At 47.5% G+C, this 15,139-nt stretch overlaps 3 protein-coding genes across 11 annotated transcripts in view; 1 reads left to right on the top strand and 2 right to left on the bottom strand.

Moving 5' to 3' along the window:
* NASP (nuclear autoantigenic sperm protein) overlaps nucleotides 1-4,116 on the top strand; it is a 28,190-nt gene extending 24,074 nt beyond the window's left edge. For both annotated transcript variants that reach the window (XM_055403711.2, XM_055403709.2), the window contains 9 exons: nucleotides 29-108; nucleotides 742-827; nucleotides 941-1,014; nucleotides 1,533-1,721; nucleotides 1,851-2,017; nucleotides 2,401-2,457; nucleotides 2,554-2,631; nucleotides 3,345-3,473; nucleotides 3,915-4,116. In XM_055403711.2, the coding sequence (XP_055259686.1) occupies nucleotides 29-108; nucleotides 742-827; nucleotides 941-1,014; nucleotides 1,533-1,721; nucleotides 1,851-2,017; nucleotides 2,401-2,457; nucleotides 2,554-2,631; nucleotides 3,345-3,473; nucleotides 3,915-4,007 (953 nt within the window). In that variant the 3' untranslated portion in view covers nucleotides 4,008-4,116. The remainder of the gene's footprint in view (nucleotides 1-28; nucleotides 109-741; nucleotides 828-940; nucleotides 1,015-1,532; nucleotides 1,722-1,850; nucleotides 2,018-2,400; nucleotides 2,458-2,553; nucleotides 2,632-3,344; nucleotides 3,474-3,914) is intronic.
* Nucleotides 4,117-5,464: 1,348 nt separating this feature from the next.
* On the bottom strand, nucleotides 5,465-11,033 carry CCDC17 (coiled-coil domain containing 17). 4 transcript variants are annotated; one of them, XM_088835260.1, is made up of 13 exons: nucleotides 9,225-11,033; nucleotides 9,073-9,147; nucleotides 8,741-8,963; nucleotides 8,489-8,651; nucleotides 8,233-8,346; nucleotides 7,931-8,098; nucleotides 7,646-7,764; nucleotides 7,287-7,423; nucleotides 7,078-7,175; nucleotides 6,723-6,926; nucleotides 6,339-6,549; nucleotides 6,156-6,266; nucleotides 5,465-5,885 (listed from the first exon to the last, which is right to left on the bottom strand). In XM_088835260.1, the coding sequence occupies exons 1-13, from the start codon at nucleotides 9,396-9,398 to the stop codon at nucleotides 5,802-5,804; spliced, it is 1,881 nt and encodes a 626-aa protein (XP_088691386.1). In that variant the 5' UTR covers nucleotides 9,399-11,033; the 3' UTR covers nucleotides 5,465-5,801. The 4 variants fall into 4 exon arrangements, with proteins under 4 accessions (XP_088691386.1, XP_055259677.1, XP_055259678.1 ...); XM_055403702.2 differs by lacking the exon at nucleotides 7,646-7,764 and having other exon boundaries at nucleotides 7,980-8,098; XM_055403703.2 differs by lacking the exons at nucleotides 6,723-6,926; nucleotides 7,646-7,764 and having other exon boundaries at nucleotides 7,980-8,098.
* Nucleotides 11,034-11,648: 615 nt separating this feature from the next.
* GPBP1L1 (GC-rich promoter binding protein 1 like 1) overlaps nucleotides 11,649-15,139 on the bottom strand; it is a 63,419-nt gene continuing 59,928 nt past the window's right edge. For all 5 annotated transcript variants that reach the window (XM_055403706.2, XM_055403707.2, XM_055403704.2 and 2 more), the window contains 3 exons: nucleotides 14,751-14,875; nucleotides 13,280-13,382; nucleotides 11,649-12,247 (listed from right to left, as the gene is read on the bottom strand). In XM_055403706.2, the coding sequence (XP_055259681.1) occupies nucleotides 12,095-12,247; nucleotides 13,280-13,382; nucleotides 14,751-14,875 (381 nt within the window). In that variant the 3' untranslated portion in view covers nucleotides 11,649-12,094. The remainder of the gene's footprint in view (nucleotides 12,248-13,279; nucleotides 13,383-14,750; nucleotides 14,876-15,139) is intronic.

Genomic DNA, 15,139 nt, shown 5'->3' on the forward strand with positions numbered 1-15,139 from the left:
CTCAATACTGAAGAATTTTTGCTTGCAGAAACCGAGGGCTCAGAAGAGGAGGATAAAGAAAATGACAAGGCTGAAGAAACACTAACTGATTCAGCTCTTGAAAACAAGGTGAATTATTAATTGCTGAGTATTATTTCCTTTCTTATTGTAGGACTGTGGTTTACTAGTATAGGCAAGATTATTATAGATAGTCATTTCTTCGTTAGGGTTTGGGGACCCTTGATTTGTGCTGGGAATAGATCCGTTTGATCCCAGGGGTCCTGTTAATTAGGACAGGACCCAACATACCACTGCTAACTGTCACTGATGCTGAAGCTCCAGTACTTTGGCCACCTGATACGAAGAGCCTACTCACTGGAAAAGACCTGATGCTGGGAAAGATTGAGGACAGGAGGAAAAGGGGACAGCAGAGGATTAGGTGGTTGGATGGCATCACCGACTCTGGACACGAGTTTGAGCAAGCTCTGGGAGATTGTGTAGGCTAGAGAAGCCTGGCGGGAGGTCCATGGTGTCGCATAGAGTTGGTCATGACTTAGTGACTGAACAATAACTGACATAAAGTGATACAGAGTAGACTTTGTAGGGGTCCTTGTGTAGGTTTTGAGAGAAAATTCTGAATTTTGAATCCTATACTAGTTCTGCTCCTTCACCTCAGCCGTACTAAATTACACATTTTGATTTGTAATCAAAGATGCCTGTCTTGTACTTCTGCCTAACACCAATGATTTGGATATACTTTAGTCCCCTCAAGAAAATGAAGAGGAGGAGATTGGGAACCTAGAGCTTGCCTGGGATATGCTGGATTTAGCAAAGATCATTTTTAAAAGGTAAAACTCTTCAGTGCTTTTTAGGCTTAGTGTGGGAGTTTGGAGGTTGAAAACAAAGCAGTTAGGCTCGGTCAGATGTTATTAAGGTTTCTAACTATCTTTCCTTCTTTTAGGCAAGACACGAAGGAGGCTCAGCTTTATGCTGCACAGGCACATCTTAAACTTGGAGAAGTTAGTGTTGAATCTGGTAATACATTTTCTGCTTTACTCTCTAACATACTGTCCCCCCCCCCCCCCCCGCTGCCCCCTTCCTGACCTTCCTCTTAATTCCTTAAAACCCAGCTCAATTGGTCATAAATTATGGGCAGTTAGTTTGAATGGACAGTAGGTGTTCTGGGTTCCTTATGGTTCCTAGAACAATGAATAGTCTTTTAAATGATACTCTAAATGAAAGTCTCTTGGTAGGTTTTTTTTTTTTCTTTTGGCTGCACTGTGTAGCATGCGGGATCTTAGCTCCCTGACTAGGGGTGAACCCATGGCCCCGTTGCATTGGGAGTGCAGAGTCCTAATCACTGGCTTACCAGGGAACTCCCTCCCAGTAGGTTTTTTAAGTTGTTTTGATGGATTTCAGTCATGGGTCCTGGAGATACTACAAAGAAAAGTGAAATATATATAACATGGGGAAACATTTCTACAGAATGGTCTAGAATTTTAGAAGTTCTGTATATTAAATGTACATTTGCTTGCTGTTTTTCTCTTCAATAGAGAATTACCTCCAAGCTGTGGAGGAGTTCCAGGCTTGCCTAAACTTGCAGGAACAATATCTGGAAGCCCATGATCGGCTCCTTGCAGAGACTCACTACCAGCTGGGCTTGGCCTACGGGTACAACTCTCAGTATGATGAAGCAGTAGCACAGTTCAGCAAATCTATTGAAGTCATTGAGAAGAGAATGGGTGAGTATGCACTGGCTGTTTCCACAATGATTATGATGGATCCAGTATTGAGAGTTTTTTTTTTCTTTTTTTAAAGGTTCCTTTTGTGTTATCTGTTACTTACTGATCACTTCAGCCTTTTCTTTCTAGCTGTGCTAAATGAGCAGATGAAAGAGGCTGAAGGATCACCTACTGAATATGAGAAAGAAATTGAGGAGCTGAAGGAGCTGCTCCCTGAAATTAGAGAGAAGATAGAAGATGCAAAGGAGTCCCAGCGTAGTGGGAATGTAGCTGAACTGGCTCTGAAAGCAACTCTGGTTCGTTTGGTTCCTTGTAGAGTTTTGATGGTCACACGTTTAATATTTCTGAAGGCTCTTCATCGTGGTACTCGTGTTCCATTTGCTGGGAATCTTCCTCACGACTTGCTTTCCAGGGAGTTGAGTGTCAGAGGGAATGTGAGCAGTCATGCACGATTTCCTCTCAGATAGTAAATACAGTGTTAGCAGCATGCTCTGGAGCCAGACTGTGGGTTTGAATTCTCAGCTATTTACCGTGGCCATGGGTCTGAGTACAGAGGGTGGGTGATGTTGCTGCCATGTGGAGGCCACTGGGACTTGAAGTCTTATTAATCAGTTGCTTGTAGGTAGGTCACCTGCTGGGTTCTATCCGGAGACCCACTTGGGTTTGTCATTTCTCACAGGTGGAGAGCTCTACTTCAGGTTTCACGCCTAGTGGAGGAAGCGCTTCAGTTTCCATGGTGGGTATTCAGGTGATTTTTGTCAGTTAATGTTAGGCCTCAGTATATATTTCATATATAGCAGTACATTGGTAACAAAGGTTTCTTTTTTGCCAGATTGCCAGTAGAAAGCCAACAGATGGTGCTTCCTCATCAAATTGTGTTACTGATATTTCCCACCTTGTCAGAAAGAAGGTAAATCTATATGTGGTCATTTCTTTTCTATATTCTTCCTACCCTGCATTTCCTCCCTCCAAATGATACATGAGAATTACCTTTCACATAAACATCTCCAATAAGATGTCTGTTTTGGTTCTTCCCTGGTGGTTCAGTGGCTAAGACTCCAAGCTCACATTGTAGGGGGCCTGAGTTTGATCCCTGGTCAGGGAACTGGATCCCATACTCCACAACTAAAGATCAAAGATCCTGAGTGCCACAACTAGGACCCAGTGCAGCCAAAAGAAACACATATGTCTTCTAGCAACACTCTTGGTCTATTCTAGCCCAGGGCTATTAGGAAAACTGATGAGGAGGTCTGGGAAACTGGCAGGTTTACAGTAGTCATTCAGTAGCAGACCTCCTTAAACTTGTGAGAGAGGCTCCACTCTTATTTTGCTTCCTGACTCAACTGTAGAAATTCAGATTTGTGGGTTGGTCACTGTTGTCTGTTCCTCATCCTTGTCCTCTTTCTTTATCCTTGGAGAGGCTGAACTGGTATGTTTAGGCATACCAGTCTATTCTGCAGAGGACAGACTGTGGATTGGGAGACCCTTAGAGCTGAGAATCCTGGTGTTCATGATCTTTGCACCGTAGGGAAGAGGCATGTGTTACAAAATTGTTTTATGATTGTCCTTTTAAAAACAGTGAGCACATTTGTGAAGCTTTTACAATTAATTATATCTTTATAGAGGAAACCAGAGGAAGAGAGCCCCCGGAAAGATGATGCAAAGAAAGCCAAACAAGAGCCAGAAGTGAATGGAGGCAGTGGGGACACTATTTCCAGTGGAACCGAAGTTTCCGAAAACATGGAGGAGGAGGTGGGCAGTTGAGCAGGGTTTGAACTCTTGCCTCATTTTCCTTGTTCTCAGGGCCTAGGGAAACCAATGCATGTTCCCCAACTTGATCCTCTTTGGATTATTTGGTTACTTTCATAAAAACAATGAGGTTGTACACGAAATAGTTTGGTTATGAGATGTAAGATGTCTCATTGTCAGATACATACCACAGGTCCCCCTCTAATGAATGCGTGAGAAGACACGTGATTGCCAAGACCATTCAGTCACTTGCTTGCTCCTCTATCAGCCCTATAATAGAGAAGTTAGGAAATAACTGTATACTTGTGATCCCTTTTAGTGTAGAGAGCAAAGCAGAATTTAAGGGACCTGTGTTGTTCCTCTGACTGAGGCCAACTCAGTTGTGTAAGAAAGAATGGCTTAAAGTAGGGTCACTTATACCCAGGCTCCCTGTTTATCTTCCAGGCTGAGAATAAAGCTGAAAGCCGGGCAGCAGTGGAGGGGACAGTGGAGGCCACAGTGGAGGCCGGAGCTACAGTTGAAAGCACTGCATGTTAAGAGAGGGAGCAGAGCCTTCCTTCCAATGGAAAGTGTTTTTGTATATAATGTATTTTTTCACTTTTCGGGGATTCTTTTTGTATAACTTCAATAAAGATTGTAAGCAAAGGTTGAGGCTTTGATGATTTTTTTTTTCCCCCTTAAATATTGGCTTAATCTGTGCCCCTTGGAGCACTCCAGGTTTTATACAGTGGCCAAAGGTTTTTGTGTTTTTTTCCTCCTCTGTATTGATCTCTGTTGGAAGTTCTAATCCAGATTCCTGTCTAACGTGGAGGTGATGAAATCAAGCATGGCTGCAGGCCCTTATCTTCAATGGTGCTATATCTTTTCCATTATAAATACTCTGAACCCGGGCTGTCTTGCAAATTGAGTGGTGCTCTCCCTGGACAGGGGCTACAAAACAAGACTCAGTGAAGATCTTGTTCTTTGGTGCTGATACTGTTCAATGGACTTTGTGAGCTAATAACAGCTATGCCAGGCCTTGGGTGGCACCTTGTATCCACCTGGTCTCCAATTAGGGCCATAATCCTGTCCTGGAAGAAACTGAAGACCTGGGGCAAGGGAGCTGGCAGGGGGAGTGATCCTTGAGGAAAACTGTTGTGCTAACTATAAAATTGAGCTTGCAAGCGGCTGAGGGACTGACTGGACACTTTGGATGTGGTTGGAAAAATCTGTGGGGAGAACTGGCTGGTTGAGTTTACATTGTTGTATTTGAACCTTTCTGTACAGAAAATATCAACAGTTGGAATTGTTACCTGTCCACAGTTTTGACTTCTTAAATAAAGATGCCAAAAGCTCTGGCCTCTGGACTTGTGTTTAAAGAGTGGGATCCTGGGCTGCCTGGAGCAGTTCAGTGGGATGTGGGGTTGAAAGGTGGAAACTGGCTCAGCAATTCTGGCTACCCAGTCCATGGTGCTGGTGGTCAGGCCACTGGTACTAAAGCCATCCCACTGGGCCCTTGCTGATGTCAGGGCGCAGAGCCAGTGTAAGGTCTGTGACTTGGTTGCCTCTGAGCTGACCTTTAAGAAACTGCTTTATACCAGGCAGGATCTGAACTCCAAACAGTGCCTGCCCTCTGCTACCTAAGGGGATTTGATAATTCAACACTCACAGGGCTACTTTAGAACCTGGAGTTTGAACATCCAGTGTTCAAGGCAAAGGCAGCTGTTAATTATCAAGCCTTTGATTTTGCTGACAGTGGGGTCTGAGGCCAGGCCCAATATAATAGCTGGATTTTACCTCTGATGAGCCCCCTGCCAACTTGGGGGGGAACATGACTGGGTTGTTTGTAAGTAGGCTACAGGAGCTCCCTATTGTATGGTGACCTTGAGAATCTGGAAGGCTTCCTGGAGGCTGGCTGGCATAAATAAGTGGCAGTAAGACTGGCTTTAGCCAAAACAACACATGGGGAGGAGCTCATAGAGTTCCTTTAGCTGAATGAAAGACTGTCTCCAAGCCACCTTTCAAAGAATTTATATGCTAAACAATACAATACTGTAAACCTGACATGTGTTTAATCCTCACATCAATCTTAAAAAAATAGTAAAGAAAGGCCAAGTGCTTGTGGAAGTTACAGCTGGGATTGGAGCTCACATGGGTATTTGTTTGCAGATTCTTGTCAGAACATGGAGTTAGTAAAGCTGCAGATCCCAGAAGAGGCCTCAGTCTAGGCTCCAGTCTTGTGCACATTAAGCTACTCATACCGCCATTCTCCTGGACTCAGAGCCAGTGGGGGTGGGTCAAAGCTGTGGGGAGAGCCCATAAACACTCCTTTCTGTGCCTGAGTCTGCTGGTTCAGGCATCTTCTGGAGGAGGGGGGTCAACAAAGGCAGTTGCTGGGGCAAGGGGGCTGGCTTCCAGTGAAAATGAGTTGGGTGCCTGTGGAACAAGGAGAGGGTAGATCTGTAGCCATCTTTGTATAGGGTCTGGTGTCATACCACCTTACAGTCAACTGCTCATTGTGAACCAGGTTAACCTCACTGCTGTCTTCCTTGTCTATTGACACAGTAGTACAGACAGGATATGTGAGTCACACGAGTTCATCCACAGAAAACAGTAATGGCTTGACAAGTACTGGTGGTCAACAAAGGCTGGTTATTAACCACATCAACCACACCTGTGGTATCCCTGCTCTAGTTGGGCCCTCACCAGAGGTGGGTACTGGTACTCATGGGCATTTGCTGGATTGATCTCTGCCAGGGCTTGGACATCTGCATCTCTTGCGTTCACCAGTCGCACGAAGAGCTCGGCCTGATTAACCTGGGGAAAGGTGAAATGGTCTTGCATCTGTAACGTGGGGAAGCAGACCCAGCCCCCATCCTCCACACTCACCTGGGGAATCCCGTTCAGCTGCCCAGGGCTAAGGCTGAGGTCCAGAGGGAGGGCCCGAAGTGGGAGACGCCAACGACCACTTAGCAACCTCTGATTCTGGTCAAATAGCACGAGTGAGGCCCAGGCCTTTGGCTGTGGTGCCTTAGCCCATGCTAGCCCCTGCCAGGCCTGGAGCTCACAGACCAAGGCTACTGATGGTGAGGGTGGTAGTCTAGAGCAAAACCAAAAACGTGTCAGGAAGGAGCCAGAAGTGGTTATGCTCCCTTCCTAGGACTTGGCCCTCAGAGCCAGACTCCTTGTATACAGATGAGAAAATATAGCAAAATGAGGAACAAGCCTCAACTGTGGCAAAAAGCACCAAGGAAATAATCCCCACGTACTGACCTAGGTACAGGCTGCTTGCTGGCAAGGATGGCACAGTTGCCGGTGGGCCCAGGAGCTGGAGGTGGGGGCAAGCAAAGGGCTGGGGGTAGCGCTGTGGTCCCTCCTGACTCCTGTCCATCTCGGGCCAAGCCAGTCATTAGTTGCACCCAAACCCAAGAAGCCTCAAGGCCCCGCAGGAAGTCATAGAAAATGACAAGGCCAGCCCTAGGAAACAGGTCTCAAAACATGCACACACCCCAGTCCTTCACCCTCTCACCCCCGAGGCAGTTCTCCCATCCCAGCTGGCCTGAGTGGGTCTCCTTAACTAGCAGCAGTGACAGTCACAGAGGATGTTGAAGGAGGGAGCAGGCCTCACCCGGGGTTGTAGGGTGCAGGGCCCAGGACGTCAGTTGCGGGCAGGAGGTAGTGTGGATCCCTGGCCAGGTTCCTGGTCATGGCTCCAGGAAGCAGCGACTGTGCAGGAAGAGTTAATTCTTCCAGAAAGCCTCCCAGGCAGACACTGCTCCCTGGGCTCCCCCAGCTGCACAGAGCAGAACTGTCCCCATCCCAACCCCCGGTCCTCACAGCCTTCTCAGCACCACCCAAGAATAGGACTCCGGTGGAGGGCGGCAGCGGGGGAGCCACTGGAGGCGGGAGGCTTGGGGCATCTTCCCTCCTCAGGTGTGGGCTCGGATTGGCCCCAAGTCTCGGCTCCCCGCGCCCTAGGTACAGGGAAGAGAAGGGGCCCTTGAGCAGGACGCAGGAAGTGAGATACCTCATCCCCAAGAGCCAAACCCATGTGGACACCTGGAGATGCGCGTGGACACGGGACTGATGGGGTGCAGACATGAGTTGCATTCCCCGTGCACGGTCCCTCTAACCCCTTTCTCTGAGCCTGGCCTGCTGGGGAGGGCTAGGCAGGGTGGAACTGGGTGCTCACTGACCCCAGGGCATCTGGCCTGCGCCCCTATGCATCTGTAAAGCCAGGATTTCTGCCTCCAGGCGCGGGTTTTCAGCCTCCACTGCTAGAAGCTCCTTGAATGCAGCACCTGCCCATCCTCCTGAGACTGAACAAATGTGACCCGTCACTTCTGATCTCTGGTGACCAGCTGCCCTGAGCAGCTCTCCAGCTTTGGTACTCTCTGAACACGGTTGACCTGTCGGCTAACATCCTAGCCTCCCCCACAAAGACGTGTTCCACCTCGGAGTTTCCTGAAGTGGTTCTCGCGCCCGTTCCTCTTTCCAGAGAGGTCTCCCGGCTGGCCCGCTCCTGCTCACCCCTGCGGGTCCGCCACCTCCGAAGCTCCAGAGCTGATGCCTCCGCTTGTAGCTGCCACATCCAGCCCAGAACGCCGGGGTCCCGGCCCCCGCCTCGAACGTAGGCTTCACGAAGGGCCCTAGGGAGTAGGGGACAAGCAGGCAGTAGCGTTTTACCAGAATCGATCAGCGCTTAGTCCCGAGCTCGTCCCCGGGCCCGGACCTCACCCGTCCCCGGGCCCGGACCTCACCCGTCCCCGGGCCCGGACCTCACCCGATCTCCGCAGGCAGAGTCCCTGGGGTGGCCTGTAGCACCGGACCACAGAGTTTTGCTTCTCTCATAGTGTGCAGCCGGCTGCTGGCGTCCCGGCCGGTGGCGCCGGGACCACTTCAGAGATCGAGACGCTGGTCTCCGGTAGCCCCGCCCCTTCCCGACGGCTCCCGCGCGGCCTCCAGGCAGAGCCCCCTCCCCGCTCAAGCCCCGCCCCGCGCAGGCGCGGCTCTCCCGGGTTCCCACGCGTCCTTCTTACACCGGATTGGCCTGGAGCTGCTGAACGTGCGCCCCTAACTCCTCCAGAGCTCCCCGCGTTCGCCCTGTCTCTGCCCGGAGTTCTCGAAGCTCCCGCTCCAGACTGAGTATGTGTGATTTCCCGTTCCCGGTCCGGGCCAAACCTTGGAGGCGCCGGCTCAGTTCTGAGGGGTAAGAGATCAAGTCAGACAACCCTCGGGCGACCTCAAGCCAAGGGGGAAAGGTGGGCCCTAGTGCCCCTCTGTCCCCTCACCCTCGCCGCGTTGCTCTAGGGCCCAGCTCTGTGCCGCGGTCTCTGCCACGCGGCTTGCGTGAGTCCAGTGCAGCGCCAGCAGCCGCTCGCCCAGGCTGCCAGCAGCCTTGGAGTGGGCGCTCTGAATCGTCGCCTCTGAACGCCTCCAGGGCTCCTGTGGCCCCCTGGGGATTTCTGTTATCCAGGGTCTCATTTCCTGCAGATACAGCCGCAGCCGCTGCACCTGGAGGTAACAGTTACCTGCAGCCTCTGTTGGGAGTAATCTGACCCACTCGTGATCCCTAAGTTTGGGGGGAATGCTGTTTTGTGCCCTTGGGGAAAGCCAGGTGTACCTCCTCTGTTAGCCTCTTCAGAGCTGATTTGCTGGCCTCCTGGTCCCGGAGGCCCTGTTGTTCTTGTGGCACAACCTGCGGACGGGGTGTGGGGTGAGGAATGCTGAGAGTTAGTCACTTCAGTACCCACTCATGACCATGGGGGCCCTTACCCCGGGTACCCGTGGTTCAGTGGCTGTTGGGGGCTGTGCTCCAACTGTCACCTCCCGGGTCTGACGGCCAATGCAGAAGCGCTGAGTGTGGGTGGCCAGCAGGGCCCAGGAGCGGAAAACCATGTCACAGGACCCACAGGGCAGGAGCCCTGGCTCCCTGGAGTGGGAGGCCATGGGAGGGGACCCCTTTCCTGACACCAGCCAAGACCTGGAGAAAACAGGACAGAGGGGCAGAGGGAAAAGGAGAGGAGGATGAAATAGCCAAAGGCAGAGAGGAAAGACCACGTTTACCAGGTCAGGTTTGTTTGGGGAGAAGCTTTAGCTCCCTGGGCAACCACCTCAGGTCTGGGCAGGTCTAAATGAGTGGGAAGGCTTAGTCACCTTAGGGAGGAGTCCCTGGCTTGAAAAACACTATTAAAGCATTGTTCCACCTTATTGTATGAGTATAGGCAAGTCTCTTACCACCACACCTTGGTTTTTCTGCCTACATTAATAAAGGGGAGCAAACAGCTGCCTCCTAGATAGCTGAGTCCATATCACATACTCCATCTTGGTCATTTAATAGCCTCTGGCAGAAAAGTGTCATCTTCTTCATTCTAGTTTTGCCCACGGGTGGATGTATCCCAAGTTAAATGTCATTGTCCATCCAGGGAATACTTGAGAGAGAAGGCATTGTGCCTGGAAAACCATGACTTGCTGGTTGAGTAACAAGCATTTCCTTCTACCATGCCTCTCTGGAGGTAACATCTTTTACATAACCAAGTCACACCAAGGCTCCCCAACTCCCAGTTCCTGCCACCCCCCGCCACAACCAAGATAATCAGCACAGCCCAGAAAAGAAGGTTCTGGGAGAACACAGTCCATCAGAAAAGGAAATCAAATTTAGAAAGATACCCCTTCACTTGAGACTGGGGCCCACACAGGCCCCATTCCTGCTGACCAGATGTCCCTGCCAGCGCCCCAAGTAGATGAATCCAACAGAAAGAGGAGCTCTGACCTAGCTCCATGTTTCTAAACAAGCAGGTAGCGGTCACCCCCCGCCCCCGCCAGGTACTTATGGCCAAGGTAGGAGGAGCAGCAGGTTACAAAGTATTTCAAAGTATGTAGTCAAAGCCCAGCTCAATTTCAAGTGAGAAAAGGGCTACGTTTTAGAAATTTGTTCTGAGAGCACTAGTTAAGTGTGCAAAGCCCAAGACCAAATATACAGGATATGTCTAACTCAACCTATTTCTCATTTCCAATTTATAGTTCATTTAATAGTATTTCACTGAGCCTAAGATGCACTTTTTCATATTTTAATATTGAAATCAAGATTCACAATTAACGTAGGGTCATAACTGTCTAATTTTTTCTTTTCCTTCCTTCCTCTATTAATTTCTCTCTCAACCACCCACATGGCACATGGGATCCCTAGTTTCCCAATAAGGGATTGAACCCTTGCCTCCTACACTGGAACCATGGCATCTTATCCACTAGATCACCAGGGAAGTCCCAAATTTTCTTATTAGTACTCTGCCTTCCTATCCTTTAGAATCTACCAAGTATCATGGTTGTTTCTCTTCCTCTAGTCTCTACCCCTTCTGGAATCTACACTATAAGATAGTTATCCTTACAACTGGTTGGGCCTGTTACACCTTTGCTTGTCTCCCACTAGAGCATAATCTTGGGCTGCTATATCCACTAGGGACCACGTGATATACAGCTGATCAAAGAATGCCACTATCAGTGATCTGTTAACTTCTAATTGTCCATCAGATCTTGGCCTAAGATTCCATTTTTAATGTAACTGTTTCTTCTCTTCCCTATTGAGTTAGATGCTCCTTGTAATCCCTGGGCCTTGCACAATGCCTGGGACACCCTATATTCTTATTTAGCAGGAATACTGAGGCTCAAAGTTCCTTAAAATAGGCACGCTGGCAAATACATGGGCAGTGAAAAACAGCTTCAGAAAGGAAACTTGGGTTTCTGGTTTTATTACTGGTAGTTTATTGCACAGTTTTTTTTTGCATCAAAAATGTATCTGCTAAAAGGAGAAACAGGTGTGTCTGAATTCGGATTTTTCTCAGACCTCTGAATTCACTCATCTAATATTAAAGAAAATATACTTCTTACACAAGACGATCCAAACTGATGCAAAATATTTATTCCAAGTTAGTTATTTTATGCAGTAGTTTTCCCCTCAACAGACTTGTGATAACCACATCTTTTAAATCTGTAAATAATGTTATCAAAATAATCTTAATCTTTGAAATCTCACAAAATTTATATTTTACAATCCACCCTGAATATCAAGGCTGCAAGAATAACACAACATTTCTTATATCCAAATATTTTACAGCTGTACCCAGAAAGAAAAAAAAAAAAAAAAGGGAAAAAAACCACATATGCTTGGTTAAGGGCTAACGTTACCCGAGCAGCCAGAAATAAAATAAAATATCCAAATTTATTAGCATTAATTTAATACAATTATAACTTCAATAGTCACTTTGTCATTGACAATGATTGCTTGAGCACAGGGGTGAGTGCCCCAAGGGCTGGTAGTAGAAGCTGCTGCTGCAGACCAGTGTCTCCTCCTCTCTGCACTGCCAGCTCCCACCTGTGCATTGCCCCATATATACTGTGTGTATGTGTGTTTTAAAAATCTTTCCCACAACACAAAGTTCTCTCTATTAAGCAGATAACAGGGAAGAACAACAACAAAAGCTAAACAAGCCAATTGCTCGCTCTCTCTTTGGGATATGATTATTTCCCTTGTGCATGAAGTATTCAACAATAACATAAGAAAAGGAAAAGAACGATTTCTTCTGTATAACCCCTAAACACACAAGCTGAGTTTACTGGGTCAGATTTAACTGTGAACATTTATACGCCTACTTCCAGGCATCGTCATCAGATGTCTCACTGCTACTTGTCTCCGTGTCTGAGTCCTCAAACTCTGCTCTGCAAGTGCTTCTCCAAGGGGAGAATAGGCTGGAACTTCGACTCTGCAAGAAGCCATTCTTTCCAAAGCCATTTCTTTTCAGCTGTGGTTGGCATGGGAAAAAAAGAAAAAGACAATCATCAGTCACTACACTGGCCCATGGGACCTGGCAAAGGCCAGAAAGTAAAAGTTGCTCAGTCAACTCTGCAACCCCATGGACTGAAGCCCACCTGGCTCCTCTGTCCATGGAATTTCCCAGGCAAGAATACTGGAGTGGGTTGCCATTCCCTTCTCCAGGGGATCTTCCTGACCCAGGAATCAAAACCAGGTCTTCTGTATTCCAGGTAGATTCTTTACTCCTGAGCCATCAGGGAAGTTGGGAAAGGCCAGGCTTCAGCTCAGTTTTAGCCAGAATATTCTAAGAATGTTCTTTCTTCTAAGAAACTGAAGATTTCTTACAGCGGTGCTTTTTGAACTATATGTGCAAATGAATCACCTAAGGATTTCTTTAAAATGCAGACTGATTCTGTATGTCTGAGGTAGGGTTCAAGATTTCTTATTTCCACAAGTTCTCAGGTGATGACAAGGACAGGGGAACAGAGTTCTGAGTACTGAAGTCTTTATGTCAGCCTATACTTTTCTTTATAGGATTTAACATCACTGTTATTTATGCTTTAAATACCAGAACTTAAAGTTCCATGAGGTTTGTAGGGACCTTGCAGTGTTTTATTCAGAGAAAGAATCTAGGCATTTGTTGAAGAAATTCAGAGAGACTATTTGGTTTCTTGGCTCTGGCTAGGGTACCAGAGGGAATTCATAGGGCTGCAAGCAGAGGAGGGTTAGCTTGCTTCCCCAGGGACCAAGGGCTCAGCCCATAACCGTGGAACATAGCCTTGTGGTTCTGATGAGGAGGTAGAGCTTCCAGGATGAAATAACATATTGCTGTCTGTAACCTGCTAACTGCTGACCTGGTTTCTGTGTCCACCACTGGAGATCGTTATGGCCTGGGACGCTCCTCTGTATTTCTACAGTGGCGACTTATTCACTGTTTTCTTTCTCAAGGTCCTTCTCACACCCTAAACTGGGACTTTTTCTCTTCATCATTAACTGGTCTCCAGCAAAGTTTACCACATACCTGCTCTGTCTTCATGTGGAACTCTCTGAGCTCATCCTCTGTGAGGGGAAGACAATTCTCATCATTTTCAGGATACTCCTGCCATCCCATTGCTTTCAGTAACCTAGTAGAAGCAGGTCAGGCAAAGAAAATACAGCTTTAAGTGGGAGGGAAGCCCTTAACTTTCAACAGAAACTTTCCTGTCCAGGGACAATGATATCCACTTAGAGAAGAAACGTGGGTTTTTCTCTTTATACCCAGTAGGATAAGCTTTAATTATTGAGGTGCTTGCAATTAGACGGTGGATCTCCACAGTTGCTCTTTCCAATCTCAATAGATGCAGAAGCCTTTGACAAAATTCAGCACCTATTTATGATTAAAACTCTTCAAAAAATGGGCATAGAAGGAACCTACCTCAACACAGTAAAGGCCATATATAATAAGCCTACAGCAAACATTCTCAGTGGTGAAAAACTGAAAGCATTCCCCCTAAGATCAGGAACAAGACAAGGGTGTCCACTTTCACCACTATTATTCAACATAGTTTTGGAAGTCCTAGCTACAGCAATCAAAGAAAAAGAAATAAATTCAGATCGGAAAAGAAGTAAAGCTTTCACTGTTTGCAGATGACATGATACCGTACAAGATAGTATCAGAAATTACTAGAGACAATTTAGCAAAGCTGCAGGATACAAAATCATTACACAGTTGCTTTTACCAGAGCATAAGGGTTATAGAGAACTCTAATGTAGAAGTAGCAGAATAAAGAGCCAAACTGTCTCATAGACAAAACCAAATAAATCTGTCTCCCACGAGCAAATCAGCACATAGCCACATGTACCTAAGTTCTTATTTATTTTTCTTGACTGCACAACACAGAATGTGGGATCTTACTTCCCTGACCAGGAATGGAAGCCATGCCCTTGCAGTGGAAGCATGGAGAATTAACCACTGGACCGCCAGGGAAGACGGTCTGAGTTCTCTTAATTTCATGGCATTGTGAACCCTGTAACCTTGTGATCTTGTTTACCCCTTTTTAAGTTCCTCTGGACAGGAGCTCCTTTTCAGTAAGGTACCTGGCAGGTCCCATCCGCCATCCAGTTGGCCAGATACCCTGGGCTGGCTCTGTGTTAAAGGACCTCATTTAAAGAACAGGCCTCATATTCTGGGGCCTCATAAATCCCGAGAGAGGCGAAAGGGGCCACCATAACAGCTCTAGGAAACAGGTCTCACCCACTCCACCCCTTCCAACCTAAGCCATAAGTTGAGTCTGAAACTGAACTACAAAGAAAGCCTTGGAGAGAAGCATATGGAAAGCTGGTTGAATCTGTAAAGGAATATACCCAGTGAGCAACAGGCCAACCTGTGGCACACAAGAGAACAAGCTGTGCTGCTGTGGGCACTTCTCTCTATACTGGAAGTCGAGATGTCTTAAGTATGTTCAAACTCCTTGCAGGTCATATATAGCCTTGTGTATCTGATCCTCACTTACCTGTGCTCTGCTTCCAGAGAGTGAGAGAGGACCTCCCCTCCCTCTTCTACAGGGAGAGCAAGACCATTCTGATGACAGCCCTCCTCTCCATTTTCCTTTGGTTCAGGTGTGCTGTTGTCCTCCGACTGGAGGACAGGAAGGAAAGGAAGGACATGTTAATTTAATAATCTATTGGGGCAAGATAAGCAATCTAAGAGATTAAGGAGATGCTTCCTACCTTGGCCCACAGGTTTCCCCCACTTAAAAATGAGAACTTGCTCATCTTGCTAAGATTTCCAAAGGAAACCAACTGGCTACCATCTTACCTTCAGCTTAGGTAAACTGTGGCAGTTTAGGTAAACACAGGCAGTAACTAGCTGCTTATGCAGTATCGATTTTCTATTCTTCCT

Source organism: Moschus berezovskii, chromosome 4 (assembly GCF_049115385.1).
Source record: "Moschus berezovskii isolate FMDL1 chromosome 4, NW_MosBer_1.0, whole genome shotgun sequence".
NCBI classification, from domain to species: Eukaryota; Metazoa; Chordata; class Mammalia; order Artiodactyla; family Moschidae; genus Moschus; species Moschus berezovskii.